Here is a 14653-nt window from a genome sequence, read left to right on the forward strand (position 1 = left end):
TTCACCTCTTCAGGAACATGATGTCAGTGCCTACATTAGGAATCAACCAATGGAAAGGTGATACTTGGTTTGAAAAGTTGTCTTGTGTGTGTCATTTAAGTTATGTCCAGTTCTTCCTTAGGTTCACATTTTCACCCAGTTGTCTTCAGAGTGAACCTATGACGTGACTCTCATAAGAAGCATTTTTTGGGTCTCTGTAGGATTCTTAGCCTTGTGCCATGGCTCCTAGTCCCCACTGGGCGGACGTGCTCCGCTTTTCTTGAGTCCTCCCTTCTAGTTGCTGCTCACGTTGGTGGGGGCTCCTTGAGGTCAGAGGTCTGGCTGGTTTGGTCTTCCTAGTGTTTGTCGGATGAAAGTTCTACCTTTTATTCCTACACATAACATTGAGCAGATGGAACGTTCTAGCTTTGAAAGACTTCCTTAAGACATTTCCAGGCCTGGGGACACTGAGTCAAAGGTGTTAGTGCTTTCACCATAACTCTTGGCTAGATTTTTAGAGACCCAGCCCCAGTCCATCTCTGAGCCTTTAGAGTTGAGTTGTCTCTTACCTGGGAATTATGTTCTGAGGTTGGTGCGAAAGGGGGAAATTTCTGTGGTCAAAATGTACCTTGAGGGGTGCCTGGGTGGCTCTCAGTTGGTTAAGTGACCGACTCTGGCTCAGGTCATGATCTCACAGTTGGTGGGTTTGAACCCTGCATCAGGCTCTGTGCTGACAGCTCGGGGCCCGGAGCCTGCTTCTCATTCTGTGTCTCCCTCTCTCTCTGCCCCTCCCCAGCACTCACACATGCATGCTTGCTCGCTGTCTCTCTCAAAGAGAAATTAACATTAAAAAAAAATTTTTTTTTTAAATATACCTTGAGAAAACCCCCTGAGCCTTCTTTGAGGGCCCCTGGAATTGTGTTACCAGGTGTGAGGGTCACAGGCTCTGAGTCCCACAGACAGATGGCAGCCTCAAGGGCTGGACATTTCTTTCCCTCCTTTGCCTTTTGCCCCTTGGTATATAATGTTGGATTTGCATAGGCTGAATGCTGCCCTTTATTCTTCATGCTGGCAGGGACAGAGGGCAGACTGTGTTAGGTCTTCAGGAGGCAGAAGGGGGCAGGGGTTGCAGGTGGGAGGCAGGTGTGTGGGCCCAGGTCTGTCCGTCAGCAGGCATGCAGATAGCTACCATGCAGTTAACATTGTGGCCCCAGCACATTGGGACTTCCTGGGGGAGCGGGGCGTTAGCCTTAGGTGTGCAGTCTCCCCTGCACAGATTCTCCTTCACTGGGTCTGGCCTGGGGCTCAAGAATTTGCATTTCAAACAAACTCCCAGCTGACGTTGGTGCTGCTGGTCTAGGGACCCTACCTGGACAACCAAGCTTCTAGAGCTGCTCTGTCCAGTATGGCGCCCCCTAGCCACATGTGGCTATTTAAATTAATTAAAATTAAATACAAGTAAAATTTTAGTTCCTCGGTCATGCTAGCCACATTTCAGATGGTCAGTAGCCACCTGTGGGTAGCGGCTGCTACATTGCACAACGCAGATCTAGAACGTTTCCATCATCATAGAAAGTTCTGTTGGGCGGTGGTGAGGTTTGAATTCTGCCTGGACACTTACTGGTTGTGTGAGTTTGGGTAAATTACTTAATTTCTCTGTGCCTTAGCTCTCTAATCTGTCTGTAGAAGAGAGAGAATAGTTCCTGGTGTGAGGTTTCAGTGGGTCAGTATGTGAAAAGCATTTAGGCGGTGCCTGACTTAGGTTGGGCACGACATAGGCTTATTATTGTCCTTCTTGCTCTAAGAAGCCTAGGGTGGTAGAGATGTTGATCCAGCCTCAGGGGGGCAGATAAGTTTCCTGGGGCTGCAAACCCCGGGCAGCATGGTAAGGGCTGCTGGGACGCGGTGCTGTAGGAGCTGGGACCGTGCCAGGCCGACAAGGGAAGATGCCACCATGGTAGAGTGATGCCTTCCAGGGAAGATGGAGGGCCCTTTGTGGCCCATGGCGGGGATCATGTCTTGTCTTCCCTCTCCAAAGGAATCGCCCTGGTTCCCAACCGGCTGTCACTGGCCGAGCCTGTAGGAAGCAGAGTCTAAAACGTGGGTTTGTGTGTGGGAAGCTTACTGGGGTGGGTGTGGGGGTGGACGGACACCTGTGGGTGTGAAGGGGGTAGAAGGAGATGGGCTGCCATGGTCACAAGCACGGCCTGTAGAGCCGTCCTCCCTTGAGGTCATCGGAGAGCTGCTCACTCTGACTGACTAGTCATTGGATGCTGGATGTGACCCTGGTGAGGCACTCTCTTCATCTCATGACAAGTCCCAGACGGGGAGAGCGGTGAAGTTGGGGCTGCTGGGTTCCTCCCCTCCAGCAGCTGGGGAGTCTCCGTGCTTGTTCTTGCTCATGGTCAGGCTCTGCCGTGCACAGCCACAGGCCCGGGGATGGGGGTGGGAGTGTGGGGAGGGGAGTGGGGTGGCAAAGTCCCGGCACGGGAGCCCAAGGAAGCTCTTTGCCCCCTCCACCCTTTACCTGGGGGTTCAGCTGTTGTGCGGTAAGGTGGGACTTGCACAGCCGGTGGATTCAGATGCCCCGTTGCTCAGTGTCTCCTTACCCCAGACCCTGTATTTGCTCCATTGGCTCCCAGCCCCCCTGTCTTGGTGCCTGATGTGGGGAGGGTTCTTGGCCCTGTTTCTGCCTCGAGGTGCTGGGTCCCCGAGGGGACTCTGACCTCTTCCTTGGTCCTGGATGAGCGCTGCAGGGACACCAGCTTGACCAGACCCCCCCCCCCCCCCCCCCCCGTCCCGTCTCGTGGTGCCAGCCCCTGCTGCTCTTCTCTGTTCATCCTGCCCCGGCCGGGTTCTTCCTGGACACCCCCGGGGGCTGGGTCAGGATGGGGGTCTCAGGCAGCCTGCTTGATTCTGTGCCCAGCCAGCCACTCCTGACATGGGTGCTCTCAGTGTCTCTGGGAAAGCCCTCGGTGCAGGCCCTGGAATAGTGGGGGGTAGGGAAGCATCTTGCAGGTAAAGGAGTCTGATGTTAGGGGGGCTGTTAGACTAGAGGTAAAACGGCTGGCCCTGGGGACACTGCGATGGCCAGAGTCCCATGTAGTCGCCTCCAGGGGCAGCTGCTGAGTAGAACGTGCTGCTTCCTTCCGGATGTACCGGCAGAGGCCGAGTTGGCAGCGTTGGGGAAACTGGGCCATTTTCTGCCCACATCCTGGGCAGGCTTCCTTCCTTGGCCGTGCACAGCCCTGTCCAGCCTGACGTCTCCAGAGCACAGAGCAGTTTTTGTTGACCACACCAACAGCTCCCCCGGACCACCGTCTCTCACTCTGCCAGACGCTCGGCTCTGTGGCCACAGGGGTCTGGATCTCATGCCCTTGACCCACCACCCTAACCCCATATACCTCCCCACCGTTCATGCTGTTCCCAGAGGGGAAGTAACATGCGGTGGTTACAGGCAGCTGCCCTGGAGTCCACATCCTCCACGTCCCAGCGCCCAGCCTCTCTGAGCCTGTTTCTTCAGCTGGAATATGGAGGTGCTAACGGTGTCCGCCTCGTAAGGTGGCAGGGCATCGAGTGAGTGTGTGTGTCCCTGTCCCCTGGAGCGGTGCCTAGCATCGAGTATGCACTATTTCGGTTTCAGCCGTCACTGCTGTTATCATTGCTAGCACGGTTATTTCTTTTTTACTTTTGAAACGTTTTATTTTTGAGAGACAAAGCACGCGAGCAGGGGAGGGGCAGAGAGAGAGGGGGACAGAAGACCTCAAGTGGGCTTTGCACTGTAAGCACAAAGCCTGATGCGGGGCTTGAACTCAGGAACCCTGAGATCATGACCTGAGCCGAAATCAAGAGTTGGACGCTTGACCGACTGAGTCACCAGGTGCCCCAGTATGGTTATTTCTTTTTTAAAAAACAATTTTTTTTAACGTTTTACTTATTTTTGAGAAAGAGGGAAACAGAGTGTGAGCAGGAGAGGGGCACAGAGAGAGGGAGACACAGAATCCGAAGCAGGCTCCAGGCTCTGAGCCGTCAGCATAGAGTCTAAAGTGGGGCTCGAACCTGCGAATTACAGGATCATGAACCGAGCTGATGTCGGATGTTCAGCCGCCTGAGCCACTCAGGTGTCCCCAGTACGGTTATTTCCTTTGCTCGGAATGCACTCTCCCTTTCTTGGCTCTGAACCTGAACTTGCCACCTGGCCTAGCAAAAAACACGCATGAAGATTTCTGTGATGTGGTCCAGATGACTGTACATTTTGGGATTTGATTCAAACCCAACCTCTGCCGTCACCCAGCTCTGGCCTCGAGCAGTGTGCCCTCCGCCCTCAAACACCACCCCGTGGCCTGTTCTGAGCCCTGAGGGTGGGTGATGCTGACTGTGTTGGGGTGTCAAGTGTAGTGAGGGGTTAGGTAACGTTATTGCCTGGCACATCGCAGGTGCTTGAATAAGGTCAGCTCCTTCCCCCTCGCCCTCTGGCCTTCATCGATCTCCCCTTCGTTTGAACCCCTGGGACATTTCCTATCTGCAAAGCTGTCTGGTCACCTGATACCATGTTCTGGTCACCCTGTGAATCTCTTAAGTGACCTGAGTCCACGGCCATCCCTGAAGGGTGGAGACCAGCCTTGCACATCGTGGCATCAGCCCCCTTGAGCCCAAGGTCTCTTGTGTCCGGCTCATCTTCTCACGGGGCTCCTGAGGGTGGAGTGGATGGGAACAGCCACTCCCTCTACCGTTGAAGCCCCTCGAGGTGGATAGAGCTGGGGTTTCCCTCTTTTGCAGCATCAGCCTCCGGGAGCTGAAGACCATCTTGCCCCTGGTCAACTTCAAAGTGAACAGTGCCAAGTTCCTCAAAGATAAGTTTGTGGTAAGTTTCGTGGCTTGGCCTGGTGATTTTGTGCATTTAGGGTCGCTTAGCCTTTGAGCCCCGCTGAATGGTGCCCAGGAGAATCCTTCACCTCCTGATTCCTCTGTCTCAGTTGAGACAGAGGGACCCCCTGGAGGTCGTAGGCCCATGTTTGCGATCCTAGCAGACAACATCCTCCTTGAGGACCACGTTTGCTGAGCTGCTTGACTTGGGATGTTCCCACGGTATAGCCTTCCCTTTCCCTCACCATCGCACAGCCTGCTTTCCTTCAAGTGACGTTGAACACGTGGGTTTTTTGTTTTGTTTTGAAACTATCATGGAAGGTTCCTTACGTAGGTTGTCAGGGATGTGGCATTTTGTATGCAAGTCCTCACAACATACTTGGAGTTAGCTCTTCTCTGCCCGTCCCCCCACTTCCCACCCACCCCTGCTCCCCGCCATCACTTAGTTTATGTTCTTGCATAATGGAGCTGTTGGTAGATCTGTGGCAGGTGGTGACTCTAAGGGTGGGGGTGTAGAGTAGGGCGCGGGGGGGGGCTTTCTTGAGTGCATAAGAACGGAGGTGATGGGTAGGCACCCTGTGTGGTGTTCTGAGAGGTCCCAACCCTTGTCACGGAGCCCAGTGACTCTCCATTCCGCTGGTCCCAATTGCAGGACTCACACGGCCTTGTCAGTGGCAGCCCCAGGTACAGGCTTCCTTAGCCAAGAATGTGCATTCATTTCAGTACCAGTGAGCTCTTGGAAGTGTTAACCCACCTTATGGCTATCAAGCCACCTTTCGACCTGCCTAAAACATTCCAACTATTCTAAGAAGGCAGAAACAGAGGTGGGAGAAGCATTCACCATTGATGACCGCATCATAGGAATCTTTATATATATATATATATAATATAATTTATAATATAATATAATATATATATATATTTTAACGTTTTATTTATTTTTGACACAGAGAGAGACACAGCATGAACGGGGGAGGGGCAGAGAGAGAGGGAGACACAGAATCGGAGGCAGGCTCCAGGCTCTGAGCCATCAGCCCAGAGCCCGACGCGGGGCTCGAACTCACGGACCGCGAGATCGTGACCTGAGCTGAAGTCGGACGCTTAACCGACTGAGCCACCCAGGCGCCCCAGGAATCTTTATATTTTTTAAAAATGCATTTATTTATTTTGAGAGAGAGAGCGAGCGAGCGAGCGAGCTCCCTGGAGGGGCACAGAGAGAGGGAGACAGAGAATCCCAAGCAGGCTCCCTGTTGTCAGCGTGGAGCCCAACATGAGGCCTGAGGCCATGAACCATGAGAGCATGACCTGAGCCGAAACCAAGAGTCAGACGCTCAGCCGACTGAGCCACCCAGGCAGCCCCCTGGAACCTGGCTCTTTATCAAGCCTTTACTGAGCAGGCGATACGTAGACCTTACTGATTTGGTTTCAGGGAAGTCCTAGGGAGGGTAGTGGTAGTTTTCCCATTTTACAGATGAAGAAACTGAGGGTCTGAAAGGTTCAAGTAAATGACCCAAAGCCATTAAGCAGTTCAGGGGACAAGCCTTGACTGGAGTTGAACTCTTAACTCCAAAGGCCTGGTTAGTTTTCCCTGGCTTTTAGAATGACCTCTATGTACGGACCCTGCTCTAGGTCTAGATTTGGAAATGTCTCCTGCCCCCAGAAAGTATTACTGCCCTTGGGATTCTGGCTGAGACTCTTTTGGGGTTCAAGGCCAGGGCCTTACCTGGTGAGACTCCTGGTGGTTATGTTCTCTAGGCAGATAAATTCAGAAACCTGTGAACAGTTTGACTCCAGAAGACTGTGAGTTTGCTTTCAGCCAGTGCTGTCGAAGGGCGGTCCTGCCTGTTAATAGTGGAGCGGTGTTCTTGTAGGGAACCTCAGAGACCGAGTGGTTACTTTTTCTTTTAATTTACAGGAAATCGGCGCTCACAAAGATGAACTCAGCTTTGAGCAGTTCCACCTTTTCTATAAAAATCTTATGTTTGAGCAGCAAAAGTCGGTAAGGCGATGTTTTCATGATCAATGATGTTTTCGTTTCCCCTGTGTGTCAAAGTCCAGCACGCTCCTAAGAAACCCACGAGAAGTGTTGAGTGTCCCTTCTAGTCAAGGAAGTAGACCGTGGGAGGGGCTGCGACGCACTGTTTGTGTCCGTTAGGTTGGCGTGAGAGAGCTGTGGGGAAATCGGAGCGGGGGGAAATGGCTCTCTCATACTTTCCTGGTGGGAGTGTGACAAGTCTGGTTGGAATTTAATCTGAGCCTATTAAGAAGTTCAGCTAACTCCACTGCATGATCTCATTCTGCAAAGGAAATGTATCAAATTATGAAGAGTAACCATCTCTGGGTAGAGGGATTATGTGTGTGTTCCTTCTTTTTATGCTTTTATTCATTTTTTAATGAGAATAATTTTTTATTCGGATAATAGGCCATTTTAAAATGAGATGTGCATACATTTTGACCTGACGGCATTTTGGGGACTCTGTTTTAGACAAATAAGGGCGCTGGGACCTAGGAATTGAGTGGTAGGGTGTTTATTGCAGCATTACTTAGGCCAGCAAAATAGCTCGGAGCCTTCTGCATGCTTCTCAGGAGAGAAATGGCTGAGTAAACTGTGGTCCATCCATAGCACACAGCATCATGCGGCTGATTATGAAGCCTGAATCTGTGCGTGTGTCGACCTGGAGGGATGTTCATGGTGTTTTGTGCAGATTCACGTGAGGAGCCAGGTCTGATAAAAAACAAAACCAAAACCTGCATGGAGTAATCCCCCTCCATATGTCTATGTGTGCTTTTATGTTTAATGTTGATTTCGTGCGTTCACTGAAGGGGTTGAGGAGGATGGGCAGGAGAGATCACTGAATTTTTCTTTGCACCCCTCTGTTCTCTCTGACTCATTCCAAGGAGTACATTACTTTTGCAATAAAAAGAGAGTCCCACAGGGGCGTCTGGGGGGCTCAGTTGGTTAAGCGTCCAGCTCTTGGTTTCTTCTCAGGTCATGATCTCGAGGTTCGTGGGATCGAGCCCCGCATCAGGCTCTGTACTGGCAGGGTAGAACTTGCTTAAGATTCTCTCTGCCCCTCCCCTGCTCTCTCTCTCTTTCTCTCTCAAACATACATTTTAAAAAATCCCATAAAGCGTAGAGCTTAAAAAGAAGGATCGTGCAGTGCAGTGCATGGAGCACAGTGCCTGGTAGGCAGCACTCATCCCACAAACAGGAGGTTGTTGGAAAAGGGCTTTGCAGGTAGCAAGGGTGGGCCCAAAGCAGGGAGAACATAGAACTTGGAGCCAGAGGATCTGGTTTCTCCTATGAGCTGTGTGATCTGGGGCTGGCCACGCAGGATTCTCAGCCTCAGTCTCTTATCTGTGTAATGGGGGCGGGGATTCCCACCGGGCTCTAGGGGGCATTGAATGAGGGCTGGGGGTGGGGCAGTCAAGAGTGCAGGCATTTTTAAGTGATGAGCATGAAAATCATGAGAAGACACTTATTAATTGCCTTCTGCATGCAGGCCTGCAGGTGGGCACAGGGTGAGGCTTTCTGATGGGTGACTGCTGGCCATCTGCCTACATTGGGGAAAAAATACATTATTTAATAAAGTAAAAACAATCTACTTTACTGGGGTTGTTTTCATATATAACTTCTTGATTTGCAAAGGAGAGTAGGAAGACTATAAGCTTTGGGGATTTAAAGACCCGGATGTCAGCCCCTAAATTGGCCTTGGCTGACCAGGTGATTTTGAGGAAAGACAACTTTTTGTCTTTCACTCAGCCACCTTTATAAAATACAGGTATTCAATCAAGCCGTTGCTTATAAAACTTTAAAAATTATGTAACTTTCCTCCTATTTTTTTAAGTTTTTTTATATTGTTATTCTTATTTGAGAGAGCGATAGAGAGCAAGCAGGGGAGGGACAGAGAGCGAGGGAGACGGCATCCCAAGTAGGCCTCACACTGCTAGCACAGAGCCCGATGTGGGGCTCGAACTCACAACCTGCGAGATCATAACCTGAGCTGAAGTCAAGAGTCAGATGCTCAATGGCCTGAGTCCCCCCAGGCACTCTGTTCCCCCTTTTTTTTTTTTTTCAACGTTTATTTATTTTTGGGACAGAGAGAGACAGAGCATGAACGGGGGAGGGGCAGAGAGAGAGGGAGACACAGAATCGGAAACAGGCTCCAGGCTCTGAGCCATCAGCCCAGAGCCTGACGCGGGGCTCGAACTCACGGACCGCGAGATCGTGACCTGGCTGAAGTCGGACGCTTAACCGACTGCGCCACCCAGGCGCCCCTGTACCCCTTTTTTATATGAAACCTTAAAAAAAGCTGGGGCGCCTGGGTGGCTTAGTGGGTTAAGCGTCTGACTTCGGCTAGGGTCATGATCTCACGGTTTGTGAGTTGAGCCCTGCATCGGGCTCTGTGCTGACAGCTCAGAGCCTGGAGCCTGCTTCAGATTCTGTGTCTCCCTCTCTCTCTACCCCTCCCCAACTCGTGCTCTGTCTCTCTCTCTCTCTCTCTCACAAAAATAAATAAACATTACAAAAAAATTTTTAAAAACTGAATACAAGCTGATCAAAACACTTCTTAGGCCAAAATCTGTAACTTTGATTTATAATCAGTTCTCGAGAACAGTGAAAACCTTTGATGGCAATGCACAAGTGAAATCCAGAGTGACAGTTGCAGACAGCAATTGTCTGCCGTTGATCAGGATTGAAAAGAAGCTTGATTCACTCCAGATAAATAGTTGCAAACAATTGTTTTTATAGTCAGTTGCCTTGAAATTTCAGGATGCTATCTCATCAGACAGAAGGCAGGCAAAGCTTGAGAACAAGGTTTGCACAAAAGCTGTTTAATCTGCCCACACAGGTTAGCCTGCCGGCGGTCTGTTTCCACTGTGATAAAATTCCACCTGAGACTTAATTCAACCTGCACTGTCGTTAATGTCCCTTTTTAAGGCTAATGTGTGTGTGTTTAAGAGGGAGAAGGAGGAGAAAGAAAGTTGAGTCTGATTTCTGCAGAATCCCTGAATCCTCTGGGGGTGTCTTTGCCCGGTTTTGGGTGGAGAACGCCCCATCTGTACCAGAGGCTGGCTTCTGTTGGCCAGAACGCCACCTTCAGCCTGCATTCTGTTGTACTTGGCCTAATGGTTTAAGTGTTTCTTGAAATGAATTGCCTACCTTTAAAACTCAAGAAGTTTCATATTAATATCCAGATTTTTCTGCTGCTTTAAAAAAAAAATGGACATCTGGCTATCTCTGGGTCCTTCCTGAGTTCCCCATGGGGATGTATGAATAGAAAGGAAGCGTGCATTCTCTGGTTTGCCCCAGCTCTCACCCACCACCCATTTCTCTCTGCTAATTTACCTTGCCTACCAGACCCCACCACTTGATCTCCACCACTGGAGGGTGTAACTGGCTTGGAATTTGAATAACAAAACCCCAAGCTTGATAGATAGTTAGTGGCCAGCTTGAGAAACCTCACTAACTCTTGTGTAGGTAAATGCCCCTCCCCTACTGTAAGCATATAATTTACTTCCTGGGCTCCTTGCTGGCTGCACAGAGGAGAGAAAAGCAATAGATATATGCTCTTACAGGCTCCGCTCGATTTCCTAGGCTCTTCTGGGGAGAGAGGGCTGTTTAGGGTGATGGACAACCCCCAAGCCTAGACCCAGGAGTGGGTTCGTGCTCAGCAGTACCTGTAGGTTTCCAGCTTGGGGTAACCAGTTCCTTCTTGTGTCTAACCACCTGCTTACATGGCTGCTGTCAAGCCTCAAAGCTTCTAAAATTTGGGTGGCAGCAGGAAGAGAAGAAAGTTAATCCCATGTGTTTCCCCGGGTGATGGGCCTCTAACTAGGCTGTACTAACAATATTATAAAAAAAGATCCTTAGCGAACCTTTCCTAAGTGTGAACTACACGCTGGGTGCTGTGCTAAGTGCTGTATGGCTCTTAATCCTCTTCCCAACTGTGCGAGACCTACCATTATTAGCCCCATTTTACAGATGAAGAAACTGAAGCTCAGGGAAGCTACTTGCTGGAGGTTATACAGCAAGGATTATATCCGCTAGGATTTGAACGCTCCTCTGCCCGACTTCAGTGCCCAGCCACTGACACGACTTTTTTAATTTTTAAAATGTTCTCACGAAAGGGAACGTCAAACACGTATAAGCAGAGGCAATGGTACGCGAACCCTCCGTGGACCATCACAGCTTTAGCGATGATCAGCTCATGGCCATCGGGTTTCATCTTGCCCTTGCCCACTTCCCTCTGCTCAGATGATGTTGAAGCAAACCCAGCGTCGTATTGTTTCTTCCTTAAATGCTTTAATACCCAGCTTTGTAACTGCTGCCTTGCTGCCTCCCCACCAGACAAGCCAAGTCCCCCTTGGTCAGTGATGGTGGGGCATCGGGCATCATCAGCGAGGACGGCTGGCTGGTTTCCTTCCTGCTGTGTTGGTCTGGGACTTGAGTTTCACCTCGGTGGGGTGTGGCGTTCAGGTTGCTGTTTATCTGTCTGTTTTTATGCCCTGCCCTTTCAGACGATGCATCCTCTGGACCCTCCAGTAGATTCCTTCGGAAATGTGCTACGGTTCCTCGTTAGCCGGATGGCAATATCACGTATGATGCAGTTTCTGGGGCTCAGGCATTCTGGCACGCGTTGGCTGGATTCTCTGCTCTGGGGTCTCACGGGATTTTAGCCGGGGGCTGTGGTCTCATCTGAGACTCAAGTGGGGAAAGATCTGCTTCCAAGCCCGTGATGTTGTGGAACCTTTAGTTCCTTACAGGTGTAGGATTGAGGGTTCAGTTCCTTGTTGTCCAGAAGCCACCCACAGCTCCCTGATGGACGGGGCTCGCCTACATGGCTGCTGGCTTCCCCAAAGCTGGCAAGACAGTTGCTCACTCGTATACGGCATCGTCTTGTAGTCATAGACGTGTAATCGCGTGCACCCATGACTTTTGCAAGTGGCAGGGATAATGCAGGGCTGTGAACACCGGGAGGAGGACATCCTAAGGCCGTCTTCAAAGCCTGTCCACCAAGGGTTCCCATAAACCCAAGATTTGAAGTTGCTCTCCAGCAGCTCACAAGTAGTAATCACAGAAACTGTGTCCCGTGCCAGTCAGAGAACAAGTACCCTCCCACCCGTGCAGGGTACCAGAAAACAAGCACTCACTGCCTCCTCCCGCCCATTACCATCCCCACGGGGTCTGAATGCAGGCATGCTCTCTTGCTTGTTTGTCTGTTCTAGAAAACAGCTGTAATTTTTTTTAAGGTGGCAGTAATCTTCCCTTCGTTAGGGGAAGATTCCCTACTAACACTTCCCTGAGTGTTGCTTGTAGCTGAGAGCAGCCTTAAGTGTCCACACCCTCAGTCTTGTCTGTTGTTTGGGGGTGACAGCACCCATCCTCCAGGCTCGGTGAGAGGGTTAAAAGGGCTCAGAGATAGCGGTCACCCCACAGAGTGTCCTGCACACAGCTGGCCCTCAGAAACGCCTTTCATGAGGCAGAATGCCGCACGGGGGAAGGAAGCGCTGGCCTTCCGTGCTCCCGCTCTCTGTCCTGCTTCAGAAAGACCATCTCAGTCAGAATCGGTGGCTTTCCCAGAGTGTCCTCTGACCGCTCACCGTATTGAAGCAGATGACCGGGCAGCACTTGATAGGAAATTCATTTCTGATGTTTGAATAAATGGTATTATAAGCAAAGTAATGTTTTGTCTATTACTTAAAAGTAAGAAGCACGTACAAAGAAAAAGATAATTGAAACGCCTGCAAAGCTTCTACGATCACACCTGGGATTGTACTTTTGGTAGAAAGATTAATGTTTATTCTTCTGAGTTTTACATGGGTGTGAGCGTATGACAAGTGAGTCACAATCTGTGATGGTATGTTGGCTGAGGCTTCCAGGGACAGGGAATGTGGCACATTATTCGAATTGGCAGCTAGGAGGGAGAAGGACCCACCGTGCACACGTCGGCAGTGACCCTCTGGTTAGCTTTTTCTGTCACTGCCACTTTCCCCTTGGCCTCCTGGAACCAAATGGCTCAAATGACTGGCCGAGCACAGAATGTGTATGTAGGCTGAGTTACAGCCTGGAGGGTGCCCCTGCCATATGGGGAGACTCAACTCCTTGACCTCGATTCCTCTGGGCTCTTGCTTCTGTGGTCCCCATCCTTGGGCACGGCCCCTTCCCTTGTCTAGCTGTAACTGCTTCTTCTCCTGGGACTCAAAAGTCAGAGGTGACTTTTTTCGTAGCCTTTAAATTTTTCCTAGAGAAAATTAATTGACCCATTATTTTCAGCATTCATTCAACAAATGTTTGAGCCAAGAGGGCCCAGTGGTTAACAAAACAGACATCTCTCTTGACCTCACTGATCCTTTGCTGGGGTGAGAGGGGTCAGGACATCACCCAGAGTCACACGGGGCCCCCGACATCCTGGTTTAGTAGAATTTGACCACATAACCCTACATGGTAATGGTAACATAACCTAATTGCTATCTCTCCACTCTGTGTGCCTTGTAGCATCTAGAATATTCTTCTCTCATTGCTAGGATGTCATTATTCACTTTGTGTGCATTTGCATGTCCTGTGAAGGCCACTGGAGATGAACCAAGGTGGACAGGGGCTGAAATTCTGGCCCCTTGACATTCTGGGTGTGTCATCTGAAAACAGCTGCTCATCCTCCTGGAGCCTGTTTTTTGTTGCCAAAATGGGCTTCGCTTTACTGTCTTCTGGGTGGGATGGGTGCCGGGGGTAACTGAGGTCGTGGCTGCCTCGTGTCAGCTCCTGACAAGCCATTAGTTTGTCAGGGCTGCCGCAGCAGACCCCAGCTAAGTGGCCAAAGAGAACAGACCTCTGTTCTCTCCCAGTAAGGCTGCTGACACCACTCAGCTCCCACTGAAGTCTCGGGGGGAGAATCTCCTTGCCTCTCTCCCCACTTCCGGTGTTAGCTGGCCGTCCTGGGCGCTCCTGGCCTTGGAGACGCATCGCTCCAGTCTCTGCCTCCGTCATCACGTGGCCGCCTTGCCCTGGTCTGTGCCGGCCTCCAGGTGTCCCTCTTTATGAGGACTCCAGTCATTGGACTAGGGCCCACCGTAATCCAGCAGGACCTCGCCTTAACTCGATCACATCTGCGAAGACCCTATTTCCAAATAAGGTCCCATTCACAGGTGTGGGGGGCTTAGGGCTTGCACAGATCTCTCAGGGGACGCATGTAACACATGCTGTACCATCTTCCATCGATAGAATGCCCTCCTTGATGCATGTCCTCTGACTGCTGCCTCATTTCTCTGCCCCGTAGAGCGACCTCTTGCAGGAGCGCCATCGACCTTGCTGTCCCCCTTGCCTCCCTCCCTGCCCCAGCCACATTCCATGCTTCTCACCCCACGGCAGTTGATGTTTTCCTAAGACCAGTGACCTCCACATCAACAGAGCCACTGGTCGCTCCTGTGGCCTTCATCTTGCCCGCTCCATGGCGTAGATCCCTGGTGACTCTCTCCTGGATATCGTCATTTGGCTTTGAGAAACTGTGCTGTCTTCGTTCTCCTCTTACCTCACTGTCTCTGCACTCACACGTTCTTGGCTGGGTCTTTGATTTCTTCGTGTCCAAAGGTTGGTGCGTCCCAGGCGGGGCCAGTGTCTCACCGGACTTGCCCGTCTCACTGCCAGCTTGCTTTGCATCTCCTGCTGGCATGTTTGGGAGAGGCCTGGTGACACTCCTCCCCTCCCCCAGTCTTCACTGCAGCAAATGCGTGACTGGCCACGCTGCTGGATGCACCCACCCAGGAATCTTCTCCCCTTCTGTCTTCGGTTCCCCGTCGCCCCTACCCC

General features: G+C 51.0%; 1 protein-coding gene across 2 annotated transcripts in view; it reads left to right on the top strand.

Annotated features, from left to right (window-relative positions):
* The window catches only part of PLCG2 (phospholipase C gamma 2), a 159188-nt gene that overhangs the window by 68904 nt on the left and 75631 nt on the right, over positions 1 to 14653 (top strand). For both annotated transcript variants that reach the window (XM_045439855.1, XM_045439856.1), the window contains exons 6-7: positions 4759 to 4843; positions 6761 to 6844. In XM_045439855.1, the coding sequence (XP_045295811.1) occupies positions 4759 to 4843; positions 6761 to 6844 (169 nt within the window). The remainder of the gene's footprint in view (positions 1 to 4758; positions 4844 to 6760; positions 6845 to 14653) is intronic.

This window comes from Leopardus geoffroyi, chromosome E2, assembly GCF_018350155.1.
Source record: "Leopardus geoffroyi isolate Oge1 chromosome E2, O.geoffroyi_Oge1_pat1.0, whole genome shotgun sequence".
NCBI classification, from domain to species: Eukaryota; Metazoa; Chordata; class Mammalia; order Carnivora; family Felidae; genus Leopardus; species Leopardus geoffroyi.